At 41.7% G+C, this 23,660-nt stretch overlaps 3 protein-coding genes across 4 annotated transcripts in view; 1 reads left to right on the forward strand and 2 right to left on the reverse strand.

The window, feature by feature from the left end:
* qpct (glutaminyl-peptide cyclotransferase) overlaps positions 1-23,660 on the forward strand; it is a 131,039-nt gene that overhangs the window by 54,391 nt on the left and 52,988 nt on the right. The gene's annotated exons all lie outside the window — the stretch shown is intronic.
* foxa2 (forkhead box A2) lies at positions 949-3,626 on the reverse strand. The gene is made up of 2 exons (XM_058090059.2): positions 3,275-3,626; positions 949-2,547 (listed from the first exon to the last, which is right to left on the reverse strand). Exons 1-2 carry the CDS (start codon positions 3,344-3,346, stop codon positions 1,312-1,314), a joined length of 1,308 nt encoding a protein of 435 aa, XP_057946042.2. The 5' UTR covers positions 3,347-3,626; the 3' UTR covers positions 949-1,311.
* The window catches only part of prkd3 (protein kinase D3), a 42,285-nt gene continuing 34,468 nt past the window's right edge, over positions 15,844-23,660 (reverse strand). For both annotated transcript variants that reach the window (XM_058090052.2, XM_058090051.2), the window contains exons 11-19: positions 21,858-22,134; positions 21,424-21,476; positions 21,118-21,190; positions 20,922-21,028; positions 20,682-20,843; positions 19,155-19,253; positions 18,810-19,077; positions 18,154-18,239; positions 15,844-17,402 (exon numbers count right to left, since the gene is read on the reverse strand). In XM_058090052.2, coding sequence (XP_057946035.1) covers positions 17,229-17,402; positions 18,154-18,239; positions 18,810-19,077; positions 19,155-19,253; positions 20,682-20,843; positions 20,922-21,028; positions 21,118-21,190; positions 21,424-21,476; positions 21,858-22,134 — 1,299 coding nt within the window. In that variant the 3' untranslated portion in view covers positions 15,844-17,228. The remainder of the gene's footprint in view (positions 17,403-18,153; positions 18,240-18,809; positions 19,078-19,154; positions 19,254-20,681; positions 20,844-20,921; positions 21,029-21,117; positions 21,191-21,423; positions 21,477-21,857; positions 22,135-23,660) is intronic.

Here is a 23,660-nt window from a genome sequence, read left to right on the forward strand (position 1 = left end):
ATCTAACAAGATGGGAGGGTCCCAGCACTTTGGGAGTAAAACAGGAGACAATGGAGGTCCAGATTGAAGGGAGAGAAGTTAGAGCATCACATCCCCGCAATCAGCACCCCCCCCCCCTTTTTTTTCTCCACACAGCTACTATTCTCCCGAGCCACAGGGGGCTGTTTTATGTGACAAAAGGCACTTCATCTTATGCAATGGCCTAAACTTTACTGTCTTGCACTTGCATGATTGGAAGTTTGCATGAAATGTCTCCTTGCAGCCATATGCATGTGGCTTATGGGGGGGGGCATCTCATTGGATGATGGAGTGGAAAAAATGTTTTTTCATAAAGAGTCGTTATATGTAATATAATAATATAATATTGCCTTGGTTAACGTTCTTTAACCGTTAACGTCATATTTGTAATCATGAGGTCATTGATAGAAATTGTATAAATAGCACATCTACAATAATGATATATATATATATATATACATATATATATATATTTTAATTGCAATTATGCTCGTGTATATATTGGAAAAGGCACATTTTTTACACAAAATTATTTATATTAGTGCATTTTGTTCTTTCATTCAAATTTAGAAAATATATACATGTATAATACAACAATACTAATCTAATGCTATTTACATTTGCTTTGCATAGCATTTATATGTATTATGTTTAATTAAATTGTGCACACTAATTTTGCAAAATGTTTAAAATGGGGCACAAATCTTATAAATTGTTACTAACAATAATTTAGCCTGGACTTTAAAATAAACTATCAAATAAATGGTGTTAACAATTATCTGAATCATGTGTTTTCCATCTAACTACTACTAATAATAATGCTAATAATTATTATTATAAGCATGGTACATCATTATGTAATAATAATAATATCTGTGCATGAATATATTTTGTAATCATTTCTCAGCAAATCATCATCTTGAGAAAACATGACCAATAACACTTTAATATAGATTCTGCTCTTGTCACTACAAGAATACACATATACAAGCCATAAATAGGAATTACACAAATGATTGAAGGAATCCATGTGTTTTCAATTTCAGTTATGCAGAAGTTATTTTACAGCTCATTTTTTTCTTTGGAGTCCATTCCTGCAGCAGACGTGAACAAGTTGTCATGATTTTTTTTTCTTGAACATCCTCTGGAAATAATTAGGCTACTAAACAAACTCGACAACTAAAACGATGAGAAAAGTCCAAAATATTTGAAATACATATTGTACACAAATTCTATATTTTTTGTATTTTTTTTTTTACAAATGTACACACAGAAGTCCGTTTGGGGTGTATTTTACGAGGAGTTCATGATCGGCCTGGAATAGACGCCCTGGTAGTAAGATGAGTCAGGTATGGAGGTGTCCAGACCGGCCTTCCCCGCCATGGAGCCCATGGAGAGGGCCCCGGTCATGGGGGAGCCGTAGCCCGAGTAGTGCATCACCTGCTCGTAAGTCTTTAGGTCCATTTTGTGGTGATGATGGTGGTGGTGCTGCTGTTCCGAGGACATGAGGTTGTTGATGGAGAAGGGGTGATTGAAGGAGTAGTGGTGCTCCGGCTTCAGGTGAGGGTCGTGGGCCAGGACCGAGTGATGCTGGGATAGAAGGTGCTGACCCTGCGGGGAGGAGGCAGAAGCGGCGGCTGCTGCCGCTGCTGCTGCTGCTGCGGCTGCTGCGGCAGCGGCGGCGGCGTGCTCCGGACTCAGAGCCTGCCCAGCCTTCATGTCCGACATGGACCTTTTGTGCTCGCCGGAGGACGAGTTCGAGTGCGGCGACTCGTTGCCGTTACAACTCTCCGAGCTGCTGTGGGAGGAACCGTCTCCCGTTTTGCGTCCGGACTCCTTTCCGGGCATCTTCTTGTCGCACTTGAAGCGCTTCTGTCTCCGCAGGTAGCAGCCGTTTTCGAACATGTTCCCCGAATCCGGGTGGAGAGTCCAAAATGAGCCTTTACCGGGTTTATCCGGCGATCTGGGCACCTTGAGGAAGCAGTCGTTGAACGACAGCGAGTGGCGGATGGAGTTCTGCCAGCGCTGCTGGTTCTGCCTATAGAACGGGAAGAGGTCCATTATCCACTGGTAGATCTCCGCCAGGGTGAGCATCTTACTCGGAGACTGCTGGATGGCCATCGTGATGAGGGAGATGTATGAGTAAGGAGGCTTGGCGTGGGTGTAGCTCCTCCGGTACGTCTTCGGGTCTCTGGACCGGTTGATGTTCGATTGTCCGTAGATGGGACTCATGGCGTTCATGTTGGTGTAGGACGTCAGCGCGTTCATGGAGGCGGGCTGCCCGGTCATGGGGCTCATGCTGGGGCTGAGGGCCGCGCTCATGGCAGTCATGCCGGCGCCCATGCCGTTCATAGCGCCTGTGCTGGGGGACATGCCGGTCATGGAGGGACTCATGGCCGTGTTGACGTAGGACATGTTCATGGAGTTGGCGGACATATTGGCGGAGGTGCTCATGCCGGACATGCTCATGTAGGTGTTCATTGTGTTCATGCCCAGGCCGGCGTTCATGTTGCCAACGGAGGTGTAACACTGTGGATGGAGATCACAACATCAGTGAAAAGACAATTTTTGTGGTATTCCATTGTGCGCTTATACTATTGAACAGTACTATTTCATAGTACTATCAGTGTGCTGATACTGCTATGAAAGGTGCTATTAAAATGTGGTATTAAATAGTGCATTGCTGCTGTTGTAAACAGTGGTATAAAATATGTTATTTTTGTTATGTTATAATACACAACTTCAATAGTATATTATTCAAATGCAGTTGAACTATAGTACTATTATATACTGCAGCAGTGTGGGAAAAAAAATCCATTACTGCAGTTTGTTCTAAAACTAACTCATAATGCCTACATTTCCACGCAAGCCATCAATTAGTAGATAGAGTCCACGCACACACACTCCAAAGAGCGCATCCCCAAATATTTGAACCAATCAGCACCCCCAAATCAAACATCTCTACTGTTTGTCAAGTGAAAACATGAGGAAAAAAATAGTGTGATTTGCTGTAGATAGGTATATAGACTAAAATTATAAACCAAGTGAAAAGTTTGCCCCCCCCCCCTCCTTCTCTACATGTCAAGCAACTTTGTTAGGATAGTGAGTGCACGGCGTGGAGATGGGGGAGGATTTGGAGGCGCCTCAAGTCAATATTTGATCACAAAGTTAATATTATCTCAGGGCTAATATTGAGTTGTATAAAATGGGATCGGCTTTAGACAAGAGGGGGGAAATATATATTTAAGGTACCCACCTCAGGCTCTCCATAGTAGGTGCTCCAGTCGGTGTGTTCGTGTCCTTCCATTTTAACTGCTCCAAGCATCATGGAGGACTTTCAACCAAGCGTCTCCCAGAAGAGGAAATAAAAAAAAAAACAGCCAAAAGTGTCTCTAAGGATATAGCCGCTGACTGGGGACCACTGGTGCATGTGTCGGTGTGGCCGCCTTGTCCCTCCAAGTCCAACAGTGGCGCACAAAAAAGGAGAGACAGCCGCGCAATGCGTCAGCTTGTGAGCGCAGATGAAAATGACGCTCGGTTCAGCCAGTTGACGCAGTGATATAGCTGTGTGCGCCAGCCAAGCCTCCAATCCCGACTTGTACGCCTTGGGCCCTATTTGAATAATCTCCTCGCACCTAGGCGTGAGCCTCCTCAAGCTTCACCCCCCCCCCTCCTCCACCATCAAGCCCCCCCTCCGCATCCACACCAGTTGTACACCTGCGTGCACTTCAAAAAAGGAACACTTTGATAGATTTCCTATCATCTTGTGGCACTACTTTCTGCATGAGGTGCATCTCATTGTTCCTGCTGGGCTATCATGCATCATTTTAATTTAGCGTCACTGTGAAAGCTTTGCATTAGAATTTAAACAAAGAGATGCTGTAAAAAATAGATATAATAAAGCATGAACACACTTCTAATGTTACAGTCATTGTTGCTGGAAAAAACTGCACTCAAAAAGTGAGCTTTTCTACCAGCCAATCATCACTTTTTGCAGTTCATTCTCTGCTTTGTATTGTTTTATATCCATGTTATAAGCATGTGTTTTTTATTTTGGTGTCTGGAGTAACCAAAAGTGTTATAAAAGTCATTTATTCAGACTAGGGATATACTTTTTTGAGATTATTATTATTATTGTTGTTATTATAACAGCTGTTTCATTGTAATTGAATCAAAAGTTACTGTAAATACTGAAATATTGCGTTTGCAAAATAGTGTTTGTTGATGAGCATCTAAATGATGATAAGTGTTAAAAGGATCTTATCTACATTCTCAAATGGAACTAGTTCCCTGTTCAATTAGTGTGTTAACTGCGTCATAGCGCCCTCTGTCGGCCAATGACTCGAAGTTGCTCCCTTCTTTGTTGCGTCTCTAAAAGAAAATATGAAAAAAAAGTCAAGAAAAATGCATCGTTTTTGTGTTTTTTTCATGTTATAGATATAGTATGAGTGTATTTAAATCGGGCGTGCAGCCTCCTTTCTTGCAGCGTGTACTGTATATTTGTATGACACAAACACGAAGGTGAGGCCACGCGTCACTAGTTGTACATCTATTTGACTGCATATTTACGCAGGAGCATAACTATCAGTATAGAGCCCCATTAGTATAGGCGAGTAAACCTGTCTTGTTGACGAGGGACTAACAGACTCTGCTTAACTTGGAAATGAGATCATGAGAAAAAAGCTCTCTGTGTTTGAGGATTGGGGATTGCACCATGCACACGTATACTGCAGCTTCCACCAAAGAAGGGATGCAGTCGGTGTTATTTTAGTGATTTTTTTTGGGTGGGGGTATTTTATGCAAGTTTCACATTTAAGATTTTTACTGTTTTTTTGTGGAGATCTTGTAATAAAATGCATGACAAATGAAAGACCTCCAAAACCCTCAGCATTCCAAAATGGTCCTTGACCTGGTGTTCCTGAATGAGGCATGTGGCTAATTCCAAGCTTAATCATCAACAGAGCAGAATCCTCCCACATGGGTGAAGGTCACATTTTGGATTTTGGTGAAAAAAACTAAATGTGGAATCAACTCTTTCTGTGTGTTTCTGTCACACCTCCCATTATGGGCATTTATATGTTCCCATGTGTAATACACAGAATAGTGCAGCCTGATAACACATAATGTGTTGTTGCCATGGGCCTTAACTGTCTGTTGCCAGTCGGTGCACATCATAGCTGATAGCATCTACGTCTGGATGCAAGTCTCCAGGTCAACTTGGCAATAGCAGGTCATCTTATACTACGTAAGCAGTGTGTGTGTGATGTCACTCTATCATTTTGCTTTTGATAAATCACATTGGGTTATTTTTTTATAATTATGTATCTCTTGCTGTCTCCCTTTCTATTCATTCTTCACCATCTATTTGGATTAAAAAAAAATAATCACTCTATTACAATAAGTTTGAATCCCTTATTATGTATATATTAATTTATGACTGGATCTCTCAAGCTTTATGATATTTATTATAAGATGAAATTGATTTACAAGCTTTTTCATTATGATTATGTGCACTATACAAAGATAATAAAGCTGTTTTTATTAACGCATTCAGATGATTTATATATAAAATAAAATCTGTTTTTTTTTAGTCTTCTTTATTACACTAACTCGTTTTTTTTTCTGCCTAAAACATATCATTTGCCAGAAGTCGTAAATGATTTAGATATATACGGGATAATACATCTTAAATGTACAGCAAACATAAAAAACTGCTGATTTTTTTCCCCACCAAGTGTTGAAATTTCGCCCTTTGTGCGGTGGTCCTTGAACGCTCCATAGATGTGTGCTGTTCAGCCATCAGATTATGTTACTAATGATGAGTACCATACATTTTACACTTGAATGTGGCTTATATTTTAAAGAATGGGGGGGGGGGGGGGGGGGGGGGGGTTTCTGGAGTTATATATAAAGCCACAAAATAAAATCTGTGGGGGGCATTAAATTTGTCTAAAAAAGTAAAAGACACTAAAATATATATTTTTAATTATATAAATAAATACATGTAACAAAAATGTCTCACAGGCTTGAAGGAGGAGTTTTTAAAATGGCCACTCTAATGGGTATGGGGGGGAATAATTCTTCATTTTGGGAGTAGCAATGAAAAAGGGTCTATCCCCTCTGAACTTGTGCTTCGAGTTAGATTTTATGATATTTATGAATGCAAAATTAGATGCATATTTAGGTTGTAAAAGTCTATATTTGAGTGGAAGCAATAGCTTTCTGAAAGAAAGTGATAATATGTCTTTATTCGTCCTTAATTATCCAAAATTTACTGCATTTATGGATGAAAGTCCTGCTTTTATAGTTCTTGTCTACACAGAAATTTTTATTTTGTCTGTTTGAAAAAAGTGAATAGTTCCATCCAGAAGGAACGGATTACTGGGTGAAAATCATGTAATGCACCGAGTACGTGTAGCGCTGTGAAGAGACGTGACACAGCAAACTATAGACGAAGATCTTAAATTTGTCATCTTCCGCTTTCTAATTTCTAGACTTAGAACCTAGAAGAATGGAGTTGGCGACAACAAACAAAGCATCAGGAGAATGTTGACTGGGTGGAGTCATGCCAACAGAAATATTCAGATATTATGTTGGCTTCTAGTCAAAGCTCACTTCTAGTCACATGACAGATAAAGTCGAATAACACCGATTCGGGTCACCCAGAACGCCATTTCCATGTGGATAGCCCCATAGTGAGACGGCACGAGAGGGGGGGAAAAAGAAGTCACCTCTGCTCCTGTCTGTCAGTGAACCTCCATGATGGGCAGCGTTACATTTCACACATTCAGCATTCATTCAATCAATGTTATGACACGAGCTAACGCAAAGTGTCAAAAGTTTAATGAGCGCTTAAATGTCATGACAGTGCAACACCTGCCTAAAACAACATTCTCTGCTGCTTCGGATGCTGTGGACTTGTTGGGTGGAGGCCAGGGAGGGGGGTTTTGGGGGGGATAGAAGGTTCTCCCTGCACTGTGGGAGGAACTCCCGGAACATTCCTCCAAACACCCAGGAGTTGTTGGCAGGAGTGTGTTAACTTTAAGTTTCAACTTTCAAAGTGAGGGTTTTTTCCCCCCCCACTCTTTTAGCTGAAATTGAAAGATTGAAGAATGCTCCTTTTTCCGGCTTTTGTATCCCCTGTGAACGCACCCACAAAGCAGGGTAAGCCAAAGGGTTAAGCGTGTAATTCATCAAAATAAAATTAATAACTAGAGGTCCCTTTCTCTTAGAAAGAGCTGGACAAAATGTTTGCTGCCAACTTGCCTGTGGTGACAGTAAACATTCCAGAGCCGGGTTGGAGTTTGGACTTGCCATTATCTGCCACAGCTGTGACAACGCCTGTTGGCCGCAGGTTTGTGGCTGGCCACGCTGTGTTTACCTGGAAATGAATCTGAAAAGCGGCTGGACTGGGAAGGCACACAAGGCAAGCTAAATAAAAAGCGAGAGTGGTCAGCGCAATGAGATGCATGTGGGAGGGGATCCAAAGTTATTGCGCTGGCCCCCAGTGGGTCAGGGCGCAAACACAGGCGTAAACGCACTAAGGATATCCTCAAATACGCACCTTTTGATATTGAAAGGAATGTGGCCCGGGAATGCCATTGGATATGCTTTAAGTTGACTGTATCCGGGGAATTGCAGATGCTAAAGGGTGTCGTGTTGACCGCTGCCCTTCATTTATCACACAAGGTGACAGTTCATCTATGGGACCACAGGAGGAGAATACTGAAAGGTGGGATGCCAAGAGGTGCACGGATCACATGACACGGAAGAATGCACATAGATAGATAGGGGTTACAAACGGTAATCCATTCAAATTCCAATTGACGGAAGACAAATTGAAGTGGTCATTTTGGTACATTCCAGAAGTATTATTATTATGAAACAATGCATATTATATTTTATTGACACTAAATGTTTCTCATTTACTATTACAATTACAATTCTGAAAAAATTATTATTTTCAAAGAATGTTTGACTTTATCCAAGCATTCCAATGCAACAATGTTCCCCTATCAATTAAGAACTGGAGTAAATGATTATTATATTGTTCAGTTTCATATGATTGAAAACGGAAGGACTTTATGTTTAATGTTAGTAAAACTAAAGTTAACTACTTCCTGTTTCTCAGCGATAAGGAATTTTGATTTGATTTAATTGCAATGAATTTGCAATCGACTGGGGTGAGTCATGTCAGTCGCAGTAATAATAAATAATAATACAATTTATTTGTATAGCGCTTAGAGTAGAGAAAAAGAAATAAAAACAGAGTAAAAGATGCATTAAAATACAATATCCAAACATTCATTCAGAGCTAAAACAAGGCTAAAAACGGGGCGGGGCGCAGCAGTCAGGTATAAAAAGTTAGACATAACATAACATACATAGAAGTATTCAGGTATTTTGTTGACTTCTGGTCATGTGACAATGACAGGTCGGTGATGGTATTAGTAGGTGATGGACTAGTAGTTGACAAGCCAGTGTTTTCTGATTTTCTCACTCTGGTAGCCGTTTAAAAAAAAAACAGTTTCCGGTCATAACAGTTTCCGGACCCCCAGAAGGCCGTTTCCTTGTTGATGAAAGGCTGAAACGATCAAATTATTTTACCATTTTGACCTGAAAATACCCCAAGAGAACAATTGAAGTCTCAGGAAGTGCTTGCAGCTTTTTTCTCATTGGAGCACCAACCAGAAGTTTGAACTTTTGAGTTTTTCTTAGCTGTAAGCTATAAAGCCCCACAGCTAGAAAACCTGAGTTCGATTCCACCCTCGGCCATTTCTGTGTGAGTTTCCATGTTCTCCCCGTGCATGCGTGTGTTTTCCTGGGTACTCCGGTTTCCTCCCACATTCCAAAAACATGCTAGGTTGGCGACTCCAAATTGTCCATAGGTATGAATGTGAGTGTGAATGGTTGTTTGTCTATATGTGCCCTGTGATTGGCTGGGGACCAGTCCAGGGTGTACTCCACCTCTTACCTGAACACAGCTGGGATAGGCTCCAGCACCCTCGTGAGGATAAGCGGTAGAAAATGAATGAATGAATTGCTATTACTTAAACAACATTCCAAAGATATGGGTTTATAGTTTTTTGTTGAAACGAGAGATTAATCACATTTTTTAAGTATATCCAACACAAATTATATATATATATAAACATAACATTATGTACTGTATGTATTCATTCATAGCATTGAAGTTCACATTTCTATTTTATTTCCATTTGCTTTATTGTTCCTTTGGCCCTTAGAGTTTAATATGTTAATGTATTTCCGGTGTTAGCTTTAACTGAATGGATTGCGGATAATAGGGTCCATGTTTCAGATGTCATGACTCCTTTTTAATGTCTGTCTGAACTTTCAAAGTAAAAAGGGTGCCTGGTGTGTATTAGGGGCCAAAAGATTTAATATCACCAAATCATCCGATTGTTATTCATTAGCGGGCCAACTGCAGAGTCAATACACATTTAATCACAGACTGCAGGCAATTAAAACAGGAGGGGAGCAGTAGTGCAATGTTAATTAAAGTGGCGAGCTCCCGTGGGAAGCTACATGTCTAAATATCAACGCCATCATGCTGTAATCTGCCGTGAGCCACTGCTGTCGGAGAACAGAAACCTGGACCGGTGATTAGGAAGTTGCATTGTGGAAATTAGCTTTTTAATCCAAATTGAAGTGAAGGACAAAGCTATATGAGGCATACTGGTAATACTGGTAATAGTGGAAATGTGCTTGAAGACCTACTACCTATAAGACCACATACGTAATCCGAGAGAGGCTTTTGCTCCATTTCTTTTTTTTTTTCCATCACAATGTCTTATATCTACTCCGGTCTTATCGGTATTCCAGGCTGATGGGAAATTGAAGTTTGGGATTACCTGTGACCCATCTTAGACAGCCGGTTAGCCGCCATCGCTTTCATTATCCTCACGCTTGAGCGCAGCACACAACAAAATCTCACCCTCTCCGTGCCTGAAAGCTATCCTTGTTTTGTATGCACAGCACAAAAATTAGAAGCAGATAGCAGAGAATTTACATTAGGTCCGCATTAGAGGTGAGCCTATCTTCTGCCAGACCTTCTCGGATGGACGAGGGGGCCCATCCATATGCAGATGGCTAATTTGTAGTGTTTACAGAGGAGCACGGAGGGAGCCGACAGCTCATGAAGAGAGCTGAAAAGGGGGCTGCCTACGTGTCACCCCAGGAGCCCGGTGGTAAAACTTGCAGCAACATAAGTGTCCAATCTGTGTTTGCTTACCCGTGGACACGGATGGCTCAGTTGCTGGTCATGGGGGCCCGTAAATTGTGCCTTTTTTTACAGGCCCTGACAGCTAACAGGCTATTGGGAACAGAGGCCCAATGACTGGGCCACTCAACAGATTAGCACCTCATCAGCCTCCTACAGCTCCAAACAAATATGGTCCCTGCCTCCTTCAAGACACAATAGGGCTAACACTGCTCAACAACCCCCCGCCAAGGGAGCCCCCCCGCCCTTCCGCCGCCACAAAACTTCCCGGTCTGGCTCTTTCTCTGGGCCACAGCTGCATCAAGGGCTCCTTCCCCAGTCCGCGGCCCACCCCGACCCCAATTGGCAAGATGTGTGTATTTCAGGTGAGCAAATATTGCCACTTGCCTGAGAGGTCAATGGCCAGCCCTTTCAGAAGGAGGCTCGCAGGGGGGCGAAGGGGGGTTGCGTATTGCGCCTTGGGGTACGTGTGGCTTCACACAGCAACCAGTCCATATGATGGGTCAGGGGAATTCTCCGGGCACAGCTGGAGTCACCAAATCAAACACACCTACGCCGCTCATCTGCATTTTTACCCAAAGTGTCTCCAGCGTTCATTTCCCGTCTAATTGGCTTTCACCACAAAAGGATGATGTGACGCTCTGACAAGCCACACACATACGTCGATATTTCTAAATAGTAGCTAAAATAATGCATAAGGCTAAAAACAACAATTACCTAAAAATGTCATCCAATACTTTTCTACAAGAGAGGAGAAATATGATCTCAGGGAAGAACTACATTTGAAACACTTCTATGCTAGGACTACGTTAAAAAGCCATAGCATTTCAGTATGTGGAATCAAACTATGGAATGGATTGAGTAAGGACCTCAAACAATGCACAACGATGAGCCAATTCAAGAAACAATACAAGCAGTTGATGTTTGCTAAATACAAGGATGAAGAGTCTTGAACCAATCATGATGTGCTATACATATCACTATATTGACGGTTACTATGGTACCCATTATGTCATTGTATGGTCATATCACCTCGTACTTTAGTACGTGACAAAAATAAAATAAAAAAACTAAAAACTTTATTAGGAAAGCAGGAAGTGAACAAATGCAACAGTTACTGAATGTAAAATTACCAGATGGAGGGGTAGGATTTAATAAGCTTTGCTTCTTCCTACTCCTTTTAGACATGTGGAACTGTGAACTGATTATGGGATGCACTCAATTGTAATCTGATGCATGTTCAAATGAAATAAAACCATTAACATTTCATGCAACGCCCTGTCCAACGTTTATCACTGTAGCTTCTATCGTATTCATATTATGTGCTATTAATAATCAAATATAGTAAAAAACAGACCTATAGAGATAGGCGTATTTTTTTTCATTAAAGCTCTGTAGACATGACCTAACACCCCTATAGTCACTCGTTATTACACAATACATTAGACATAAGTATGTCCTGTGTTGCTATCAATGGGTTCCCTTAGGGAGCTAAGTGATGGGTGGACAGGAAGTGATGTTGGAGGTTCAGAATGAAGGTATAGCTTGACGTGGGTTTATTTTTATGTTTTTATCAACCTCCATGTGCAATATTAAGGGCTATAAATGCAATATACTAAGTTCTATGTGAAGTATTTCCATAATGCCTCATATTAACTCTCTAACAAGATCTCAGTGTATAGACTGGTCATATATCTCATCTCCTTTCATATTATCTACATACTGTATTGTATATAACTCTGGGAAAAACTGTTGATTTTGTTAATACTTGGGTTGTTCATATTGTTTATTTTTCTATATTGTGTATTTTGTACTGCTTTTGTACTGATTCTGTACTCTTGCTGCTGTGCAATACAAATTTTCCCCACTGAGGGACGAATAAAGGCATATCTTAATCTTAATCTTATCGGGGATTATTGTGTACATTTTGGAAAACTTTCATAGAATAAATTGTGAAGTCCCTTTGGAAAATTAACTTTCACAGAGTAAAAAGAAGATTGGATTGTGGTTTGGGCATTTTTGGGCGGTTTGATTTAGTTTGTAACCTCTGTCTATTGAGCGAATTAAAGTAAAATAAATAAAAAGTGTAAACAAACATAAGTACACCTCACGGTGGACATGTCCGAATGTGTCCAGAGTGTGAATATTTAGTGTGAGCGCCATTGTTACCAAACAAAACCCAAGTGACTTTTTGTAGTCATGTGTAGTAATGACCCATTATACATTAAAAAATGTATAATAGTGCACGCCAATGTAGCTATTAAAGCAGCGTCGTCCACCCATGAACCTGCAACTGTGTGGTCCCCATACTGTAGTGTAGAATGACAGCACTGACAATTGGATGAAAAGAATGAATAGCTTAGGTAAAGGAGGCTGCAGCCAGTTGTGTATTCGGGAGGGAGATGATGTGTCAGGGCTGAGGACCACCTTGATCTCCCTGAAAGTCAAACAAAAATGTGGATGGCCGAGTCCTGGGAGGCCTCCTCCGCCATCACAGTGAAATGGAACTGGCTCAGAAAGCAAACAAGATCGCTCCTCATTTCTCTTAGCCCAACCTTGTCTGGGTGATCGGCTTTTCTGTTGTTCTGTTTGTTTGCTTGTTTGGTCTGGAGCCCACGGATACCCGGCATGGAGCATGGAGAGGGGAAGAGGAAGATGGGGTGGGAGGGTCGGATGAGGACGTGTGACACACAGACCTCCCCGTGAGGTGACGAGAGAACTGCCGAGAAGCTACCGTGCAGGAAAAGCTGCTTTGACAAATACGAGACCCTGAGATCAAACTGAGTCTAATCCATCTGCTGGTGCCATTTCTAACAATTATCTTTCATGTTGTCATGTTGTTCATGGTGCAGGTTGTGTTGTATTCATACCAAATCTTCATCAAATCAATCAATAATCAACATCAAATATTTAGGAAACTGACTGACATGCAGTAGTACCTACAAGACTGACACCTTCTGGCAGGATAGAAAACTACTAGGAAACATCAGTTCACTTTAGTTTACATAGGCTTTTATCATTCATTTATTCATTATTATTTTCTACCGCTTATCCTCACAAGGGTCGTGGGTGGGTGGGGGGTGCTGGAGCCTATTCCAGCTGACTTTGGGCGAGAGGCGGGGTACACCCTGGACTGGTCGCCAGCCAATTGCAGTGCTTGCATAAATGCTAAAATAAAACAAATCATTATAAATAACAATAAAACATTGCTATAATTCTTGTTATGATATATGATAAAATAATAATAATGTGTGTATTTGATGTAATTGTAAGTTTGTTTCAAACATGCTTAACAAATTTGGTTAAGGAAAGTGACATTGACATTTATATAGAAAGAAAAGCAAAAAAGAAATCAATAAAAATACATAGTGAATAAAACATATTTGAAATATAAATAACATATAAACAAAACAATTATATATATTATTATATTACAATTGTATTAATAATATTGCTTTTATTACATGACATTTTATTATACAATGTAAATAATAAAATATATTGTTGTACATGTCTGAAAAGGAGTAGGAAGAAGCATAGCTTATTTACTCCTACCACTTTTCCATGCATCATCATTACCGATTTATTCACTTCCTGTTTCATTTAAAATGTTCACATTTGATGAAAGGAAAGGAAAATAAAATAAACATATTTTTAAACAAATACAAATATATTGAGAATACAATATTATAATAAATACTATATATGTGTGCTAATCCTCATGAGGGCCACGGGGGTGCTGGAACCTATCCCAGATGTCCCAGACCCTGGACTGGTGGCCAGCCAATCACAGGGCACATATAGACAAACAACCATTCACACTCACATTCATACCTATGGACAATTTGGAGTCGCCAATTAACCTAGCATGTTTTTGGAATGTGGTTGGGAGAACATGCAAACTCCACAGAGAGATGACCATGGGTGGAATTGAACGCCGGTCTACTCGCTGTGAGACCTGTGTGCTAACCACTTCTGCACTGTGCAGCCCCTCATTGTAATAGTTTTATAAAAATATATTTAATGATTTAATAATTATTGAAGATTGTCTTTAATGATAAACTGAAAATAATATTCTGCAAATAATTATACCGCACTACTAATAATTTATATTAATTTTGTATCGATATAAATGTACATATAATAATAGTCTAATTATATATCGCTAAGGCTGTTTTTCTACAGTCACTCTTTCTTATACAGAATACCTTTTCATTGCATTTAGTCTCTTCTGATGAATCATGTTGAATTGAGAGAGATAAAATGTCCATCCAGAGGAGGGAGACATTGCGCTTTATTTACTGTAGAGATGCTTGCCCCTCCCCCTCCAGACTAAATCAGTCCAGATGCACATCTTCTCCCAATGTATCATTACGTTTGACAAACACAAGCTGCAAGCTGCACTAAATTACCTGATATTTTTAGTTGGACAGTTTGGGGTTTTCACTTGAATATGCAGACTAACTCTGTGAACTCAAAAGTAGTACTTTTTGGTGGGGGTGTCTTCAGTGGAGAATAGGGGTTAATAGGGTCATTTGGGCAGCAAAGTTCACATCTTGAAAGAATTGAAGGAAGTAGATAAAGAAGGCTGGTATTGATAGCCACTGAAGACTAAAATGGAGAGCCAGTATCTCAGTGGAATGACCGTAAGGTTTGAAAAAGTACGTACATTCATCATAACTGTCATAATCTCTGTCATTTCTTACTGCGGTTGTTGAATGCACATTTGATACTTGGCTGGGTTTCATGATAGCATTTATCGTAATTTCAAAGCCCCCCAACAAACTCCCCACATTGCGGTGAGCGACTGGGCCAGAATCACATCCATGTGTTGAGAAACCTGCGACGTGAAAAAAAAATCACTGATGCGCATCCATCAGTCGGGGCTTATGCTGGGGTGCTAATGCAAAATATATTCCAGATAAGATGTTAAAACCCTCATCAATAAAGTCTTTATTGGTATGCACTGAAATGTACAAAACACCTGCCAATCCAGCGGCAACAAAGACGAGAAAAGGATTTGAGGAAAACTGGAATGTACTCCCAAAAGACAAGAGGAACATGAACTTCCAAACTGTGAACGATTTCAGACAGCATCATATCAATTAGATAACGGAACGGACAGTTTGTTCAATGTGACACGTCTGCTCGGTGCAGGGCTTCAGTTACCCATGGAGCATCAAAACCATCCAGAATTGGAATGCTTATGTCCCATTTAAATACAACCGTATTTTCAGAACTATAAGTCAAATTTTAGCTAGTAGTAAACTAAACAGGTGGGACTTGTGTATCAAAAAAAAAATGTAATTGAACAAAGACTAAACAATACTGTCGACAGTGACGGTGATGGCACAGAGGATAAAGACTTCACTATATTCAGTGATGTGGAATGAGATCGAGAGCTTGGTGAACTTGCTTAAAGGGGACCTATTACCTATTCAGTTGGGAGGTAGGTGGAATCAATTAAAACACAGCTGGAATAGGTGCAGATTCTGGAAGATCGAGAAAGCTTTCTATGCCGGTTATGGTGTGTAGTTTCTGTATAGGTCTTATAACTAATAACTAATTATTAACTAATTTTAACATAACTAATTTTAACTAATATTTTTTAACTACTTATATTTTTATCTTTTTAGTCCTATTTTATGCTTTTAGTTTTTAGCTTTTAACTCCAGTATTTCCTCAGGGGGGGTCCTCCACACTGGGGGCTGTGTTGGGTCTGCTGAGGGGGTGCCATCCTTGGGTCCCTTCGACCCGGCCGGCTGGGGGTTCCTCCCTTTAATGTGGGGGTCCGCCCGTCTGTCGGAGTCGGGGGGCCCGAGTGCTGGTCCCCCGATGGCACGGCCTGCGGCTCCTCCCAGTGTGGACGGCCCCAAAGGTGGCGTTTCCTTGATCCTCAGTGCCATGCCTTGTCTCCCTACTGTGTGTGATTGTGTGTGCGTGTGTGTGTGTGTGTGTGTGTGTGTGTGTGTCTAGTATGGAGGGAGGGAGGGGCTTTCTTAGTATTTGTTTTTCCTTTTAATTGTGGTAATTGTTTTAATTCTGTAAAGCACTTTGTGTTGCATGTCTTTGCAGGAAAAGTGCTATACAAATAAAGTTGATTTGATTTATGTTATGTTTGTTTTTTCTGTTCATGACACATTTTTTAACTGATGCGACTGAATACTTCGGAGCAACTTATAGTCCTGAAAATACGGGAAACAGAAACACGATGTTGGAACAGAGTTTAGTACTTAACTCTTCAGTGATTGTACTCAGGAACAGTACAACTTATTTAGTCATAGTCACTTGCCATCTCAGGTGATACATCCGCTCATACTCGCGTTGAGGCAAATACGAGCGCACTGATTATCATTGTTGAACACTTTGCACCAGACCAGACCAGACAAGCCCTTTGTAGCAGCAAACACGCTTTCTATTCCTTCACAATGTTCAATGCAAATATAGTGCAAAACTCAACCACAATTACTAAATACATTAAAATAACATACAAATACATACATGGTAGTTCCAGTTTCATGCCAAAGGACTGTCTCACAAACCGTTCCGAAATGAGAACTTACAGTATCGGGGATAAATTCTCAAGAGACGAAAGTGCCCTTTACTCCTGGGAACCGTTCTCTTTCCGCAGACATCCTCTCACAAAAAAAACAGCCCTATTATTACTCAACATGAACCAAAAGTGTATAAAACAGTTCATGTTCTTTAATTCATGGAATGTTTGGGTGTCATCTCTCATCATCAGTTCCCGTATGTTTTTCATTGGCGCACATCCTCAGCTTTGCTAGTTGCAGCAGCGCATGACGCTACAAACACCGCTGGGGTTCCCCCGCTCATCATCGGCTTCTCTGTGTTTCCACAGCAAATAGCGCAAGGGAAAATCCACAGTTCCCAAAGTTTGTTGCAAAAAGTCCCCGTGTGACAGTCCTGTTTCTCTGATCACATGTGCAGTAGTAAGACGCATGTGCCGCTAGGGATCCTCGTCCATGTCATCAAGGTTGGGCGCCATGATGAAGTGTTTGGGGTAAACCAGACAGTGCTCGTCCGCATACTCTTCCCACCGTGCGTCGTCACTCTCATGGGTGATGTAGCGTTCGCCTCGTCGTGTCTCAAACTCCCTGAGGTCCAGCCATGTCTGATAGTCCTGAGAAAAAAAAACATATTCATTCCTTAGTCAGATTAGAGCAGGGGTCGGGAACCTTTTTGGTGAAGAGAGCCATGAAGGCCAGATATTTTAAAATGTGTATCTGTGAGAGCCATATACATTTTTTAAAACATTGAATGCAATAAAATGTGTGCATTTTTATGTAAGACCAACAGTTTTAGATATAATGGGCTCTAATTACGTAGACCCCATGGCCAGCACACTTGAGCAGCGCAGTGTCTAATAATAAATCAAATACTTGTTGCCATTAATACAACTTCTGCTGCTGCATAATTTTGCACCGTACTCCGTAGACGTATTTCATTCTTTTGGCCATCTTCATCAGAAGGCTTGGTTCTGCAGCTTTAGCTAGGTGACTAAAGGAGGAAAGTTTACATTTACATGTTTTTTTGACATCTCAATGACCGAGGTAGACTACAGCATTACCCAGTAATAATCAAGTTTTGGTGTTTGACCTGGAAAATATCATCAGGAAAGATAGATATGGTTGGCCGTATTGCAGCAGAATATAGATGGACGAATTAAAATGCATAAGAAAGTTGTCATTTCTGTGATGTTTACTTTAAAATGTTAGCAAAAATACATTTTTATTGTGGTAAGAAATGCTTGAGAGCCAGATACAGTCATCAAAAGAGCCCTACCTGGCTCCCGAGCCATAGGTTCCCTACCTCTGGATTAGAGGGTAGAAATAATATTTTTAAAGCAAATATGATATTAAAAAAAAACTCACCTGCAACCAAGGATGGCTGAGACACTTGTCTACACTGTACCTCTTCCTCATCTTCACTTGGAGGAGATTATTGATCAGATCTGTGGCTGTGAGAATGAATGATGTGAATATTGTATAAGTGCATTATGAAAAACACCAAAACCCTCACATTTAATTTTGTTCTATGCTATTATTACTACCACTACTATTTTATGCTTATAATTTTCCTTGAATTATGTGTCTAATTTTATCTATAAAAGTGTTATACTATCAGCTGTATGTTTGCATGTCCTTTTTTTCTTCCACATTCTAAAAAAATGTATGTTAGGTTAATTGGTGTCAATATGAGTGTGAATGGTTGTTTGTCTATATGTGACCTGCTATTGGCTGACAACCAGTCCAGGGTGTACCCCGCCTCTCAGCCAGGATAGGCTCCAGCATACCCCTGTGAACCCAGTGAGGACAAGTCTATCCATCCATCCATACACTTTCTATGCTGCTTATCCTCACTAGGGTTGCGGGTATCCTGGAGCCTATCCCAGCTGTTTTTGGGCGAGAGGCGGGGTACTCCCTGGACTGGTTGCCAGCCAATTGTAGGGCACAGGAGTAATTATGATGACATCCTACGTGTCTAATGATTCCGACACCGAGCCGCAGTAAAACACATTTCTTCTTACCTTCTGTAGAGATGTCTTTCCAGGGTGTAGGGGGGTACATGAAGGCAGCATTTTGTATCTGGTCATTAATGTCCTCGTCTTCATTGAAAGGGAACGTCCCGCTCAAGCTGACGTACACAATGACGCCAACAGACCACATGTCTAAGGAGCGGTTGTAGCCTTTACTCCGTAGAACCTCAGGAGCCAGGTAAGCCGGTGTGCCCACCACCGACCGCCGGAAAGACTTCTCGCCAATGATGCGGGCAAAGCCAAAGTCACACAGCTTTACCTGGTAGATGGAGAACAAGTTTATCTTTGCAAGCGTATTCACATGCGTGGACACGCTGAGGTAAACGCTTCTTGTACCTGAGGAAACGGTTCTGCAGAGGCCAGTAGAACGTTCTCGGGCTTCAAGTCACAATGAACGATGTTTTTGAAGTGCAGATGTCTCAAGGCCACCAGGATCTGTTGTAAACAAAAAGCAGATTTAGCTTAAAACCCATAAATCCCCAGATAATGCTATACTATGTAGTATAATCATATTGATGCAACACCAAGTAGCGATGACAGTTGATGAGAGAACGTTTGATCATTGCTTTATAACAGTCATATCATACCAGGGCTTCTCAAATATTAGCATAACATGTATAAATTAGTCCTAATTATCATGCAATTTGACTCATAAATACGCTTGTACGCTTCACTGCTCTCCATTTTGTTGCATTTTGCCGGTTTCAGTTTCAAGTTCGGGCGGGTTAGCGCGCAGACCTCACAGCTAGGAGACCAGGGTTCAATTCCACCCTCGGCCATCTCTGTGTGGAGTTTGCATGTTCTCCCCGTGCATGCGTGGGTTTTCTCCGGGTACTCCGGTTTCCTCCCACATTCCAAAAACATGCTAGGTTAATTGGCGACTCCAAATTGTCCATAGGTATGAATGTGAGTGTGAATGGTTGTTTGTCTATATGTGCCCTGTGATTGGCTGGCCACCAGTCCAGGGTGTACCCCGCCTTTCGCCCTAAGACAGCTGGGATAGGCTCCAGCACCCCCTGCGACCCTCGTGAGGAAAAAGCGGTAGAGAATGAATGAATGAGTTTCAAGTTCAGCCTGTACGGTACAGAAGTGGATGTGCTGGTGCCTATGGCCCGGTTTTGGGCACTGGGCTCTATGCTGGGGCTTGCCGGTTGCATGCCTGGAGAGAGGTGAGGCATGCGGGCGTGGCCAGTAGTCAAAATACATGCCTGGTTGGTCACTCTCTGGACGGAGAGGTCACTGATCTGTTAAAAAAAAATCTTGACTGAACCAGCAAAGTTCCAAAGATCGTGTTGGCAACACCTGCCCATTTTTATCAATATCCATATTATTCAATCTTCCATTGTGTGCTTGTCTAAGGGCTGCTACCAAAACCACAGTGCCTGCCTTTCCTATGCTGACCCTAGCTTTGACAGGCGTCCTCCTGGCCACATCAGAACCAGGCCTTCCACGGCAAATGGCACTGTTGTTAATGGAACTGCTTCTGTTTGGGATCCAGACATCATAGGAGACCCACAGGCCTACTGTTCTTCTAATCATGCCACAAAGCCACCAGCACACAGCAGCCAGGGAGGAGACCCCAATGCCACTAAGACCAATCCCATAAACAATTCCCCACAAGAATAAACAGGCCTGGAGCTTGAGCAGAGGCTTGTGTGCAGTGGGATAACACAAACCATCGACAGAGGGGAGGATACAGAGACAGAGAGACCGCGATAGACAATAAACACAAAAATGCAAAAAGCGCTTGCAGAACCACTTCAGGAAAAAGAAAAACACAATGATCCGGTCTATTCTGGTCATAATTGAGCCATCGCTGGTTATTCGATTTTAAGAAAAAAAACAAAACTCTGCAACACATACCTGTGTAACTAAAAACTTGGTTATTCGTTCAGGCAGTTTGCTCTTCTCACTGGACAGGATCATTTCCAGCATGTCTCCATGCAGCTTCTCCATAACGACAAACACTCGCTCTGGCGTCTCAAACATGCATTCCAGGTTGACAATACCAGGATGATGCAGATTCTGAAGACACAAGAATACAATTGAAGAGCTTCATCAAAACAATCATTTGAGAGATTAGTTTTTTTTTTAATGAATCACCTGCAATATGGCCACCTCATTCCTTAGCTGGCTCTCTTGCTTGGTAGGAAATCTCATCTTGTCAATAACTTTGATGGCCACATCCCTGCCGCTCTTTCGGTGTTTACCTAAATTGTCAAACCAGGCAGTGGAAAAAAAAAAAGTTGATTATGATATCATATTTGTACATTTTCTGGTTAATCAGCATCAGGCATACCTCCATACACGATACCAAACTGTCCTGACCCCAGCACTTCATCCGAGAATATTTGGTACACAGAAGCAATATCCTGTAGAAAAGTAACAATATTCAGAAGATGGACACACAAATGAGTATCTACTAAATGAACATTTCTGGCATTGCCAAATTTAAACTTTTTTAAAATAAATGCAGAAGTGAAAGCAAGACTGATAGGACGGTAGCATTCATGATACATTGGGTAAATTTCTGATACTTTAATAGAAGTTGTGCAACATTAGTTAGTACTAAAAAAAAAAAACAAAAAAAAACCCAAAACCTCACCACATTCTCTTGGATCTGGCAGTTGGACACAGATATGCTGATAGACAGCTCTTCTGGAGGACGAAAACATATTGTTAACTGATGCATGCAGCGGTCACTGGGATCCTTAAGTAATGACAAACAGAGCTGCATTGCTCACATAGCATCTTCCGCCTTATTGCAGCTGCATGCAGCACGCTAAAGCATTTTATTACACAATAAAGTGGCTGTGTGGAAGCTATGTGTGACTGAATTGGACAAGTATGCATACTGCGTATTTTGGAAAGCCAATAGGTCGGATGAGAGATGAAAGGCAAACGGATGATAATTAAATGCAGTACAGGTTGATGTAATGCAGGGAAGCAAGGTTTTGAATGATGTAATGGCAACATGGTTTTAAAGTAAGCTTGTTTCTTGGCACTGAAGGAGAATTTATATTTTCAGGTTAAACTTACTGTGATCTTTTCCTGGGCCTGCTGCAATTGCCACACTAGGTTGAGGAGTGACTGGCATCAGGGCCTGTCTGATGGCCTTCTCCCATCCTTGAGCCACCTCCAAGCCCACTCCGGAGGCAGCCAGGGCAGGGCTGTGATAGTGGCTTCCATTGTTCTCCCCAACGTAGTAGACCATGGTGGCTGTGATGATCTCAAAGCAGTGAGGGTTGCTGCCTTGGGCCAGACTACTGTAGTCTCTGGACTGCTCTACCTGGAGGATCTCAGACAAAGGGATTTCCTACGAGACAGATGGAAAAAAATCAAATAATGCAACTAAATTATAAGTCAATGAGTTGGCATTCTGATTTGATGCATTCATTCATTCATTTTGTACCGCTTTTCCTCACGAGGGTCGCGGGGGTGCTGGAGCCTATCCCAGCTGTCTTCGGACGAGAGGCGGGGTACACCCTGGACTGGTCGCCAGCCAATCACAGGGCACATATAGACAAACAACCATTCACACTCACATTCATACCTATGGACAATTTGGAGTGGCCAATTAACCTAGCATGTTTTTGGAATGTGGGAGGAAACCGGAGTACCCGGAGAAAACCCACGCATGCACTGAGAGAACATGCAAACTCCACACAGAGATGGCCGAGTGTGGAATTGAACTCTGGTCTCCTAGCTGTGAGGTCTGCGCGCTATCCACTGCATATTAAAGCAAACTTTTTTTTTGTAAGTATTAAACATAGGCAAAATAAAAATGAATTAGAATTGAATGAAATCAATGCTGAAGTATCTCAATAAAGACAATCAAATAGAAAATCGTTTTTGAAGCACGAAACTGCAAAAGCATCAAGTGTCAAAACTCTGAGACATTTCTGTTACGAATCTATATAAAATAAAAGATGTAAAACTCACACAGTCCACTGGGCCTCACTTTAAGTCGTCCTCTGTAGTCTCACAGTTGACATTATAGTCCTTATGAACGCACCACAGTTGGAATAACCTTAAAAGTCTCCCCCTTCCCCTCCAACTTCACTGTCAAATCAAAGTAAGGAGGGAGGTTCCAATGAAAAAAAAAAAAGGTTTGAACCAATCTGTGCTCTTACAGGCACACGCTGTCCCCTTCCGCGTGGCTCACCACAGAGTATCAGATGAAGTGCTTGTGGTTAGCGGGGCCGGGTCACGTGATCAGGCCCTGCGGCGGGCTGAAGCACTCTGTTTCCTTGATTACAAGGCAGAGCCAGCCAGAGGCCCCATCTGAGCACGAGCCACTGGCGCTACCGCTAGCCACCAAGACGCGGCAACTACCGTTCTGAAGGGTGGTGCCATTAGTGAGTGGGTGGGTGGGTCGGCGGGCATTTGACTGTGACAGGACTCGATCCGGCAGAGACAGAGAGAAGCCCCCTCACCCCATAAAAGAGAAAGCCACAAATACAGGGGTCTCATCTTCAAACGACTGGGACGTTATGGCTTCCAAATGGGGGAAAATGGCAGTCATGCCTAGCAAAAGAGCCGCCGAACGACTGCTACTAATCAGATTGGAAGTATAAAGCAGAGAGAACGGACAGTGGTCACATACTGATGAGCAACAGTGGAGACCATTTCAGGCAAATTAGAGGACTATGCTCAGGATATCAGAATTTGGACCACAAAAAAAAAATATATGGTTGTAAGTTACAGTGGTGGAAAACTACAGACTTGAATACATTTTATGAGTGCTGCCCTAATTAGCACTAAGGCACTAATTAGTCACAGTCGCATGTAAGAAGACCAACTCTCATTTAGCACACAGTATAAATGAAATCTCCGTTCCAG

The sequence above is a fragment of the Doryrhamphus excisus genome, linkage group LG14, assembly GCF_037039965.1.
Source record: "Doryrhamphus excisus strain RoL-2023G ecotype Guam linkage group LG14, RoL_Dexc_Guam_v1.1, whole genome shotgun sequence".
NCBI classification, from domain to species: domain Eukaryota; kingdom Metazoa; phylum Chordata; class Actinopteri; order Syngnathiformes; family Syngnathidae; genus Doryrhamphus; species Doryrhamphus excisus.

Excerpts from the sequence above, each read along its gene's own strand:
- foxa2 (XM_058090059.2), bottom strand. The coding sequence starts at position 3,346 with ATGATGCTTGGAGCAGTTAAAATGGAAGGACACGAACACACCGACTGG. Across the intron at positions 2,548-3,274 it reads CCTACTATGGAGAGCCTGAG|TGTTACACCTCCGTTGGCAA; the intron begins GTGGGTACCTTA and ends CTCCATCCACAG.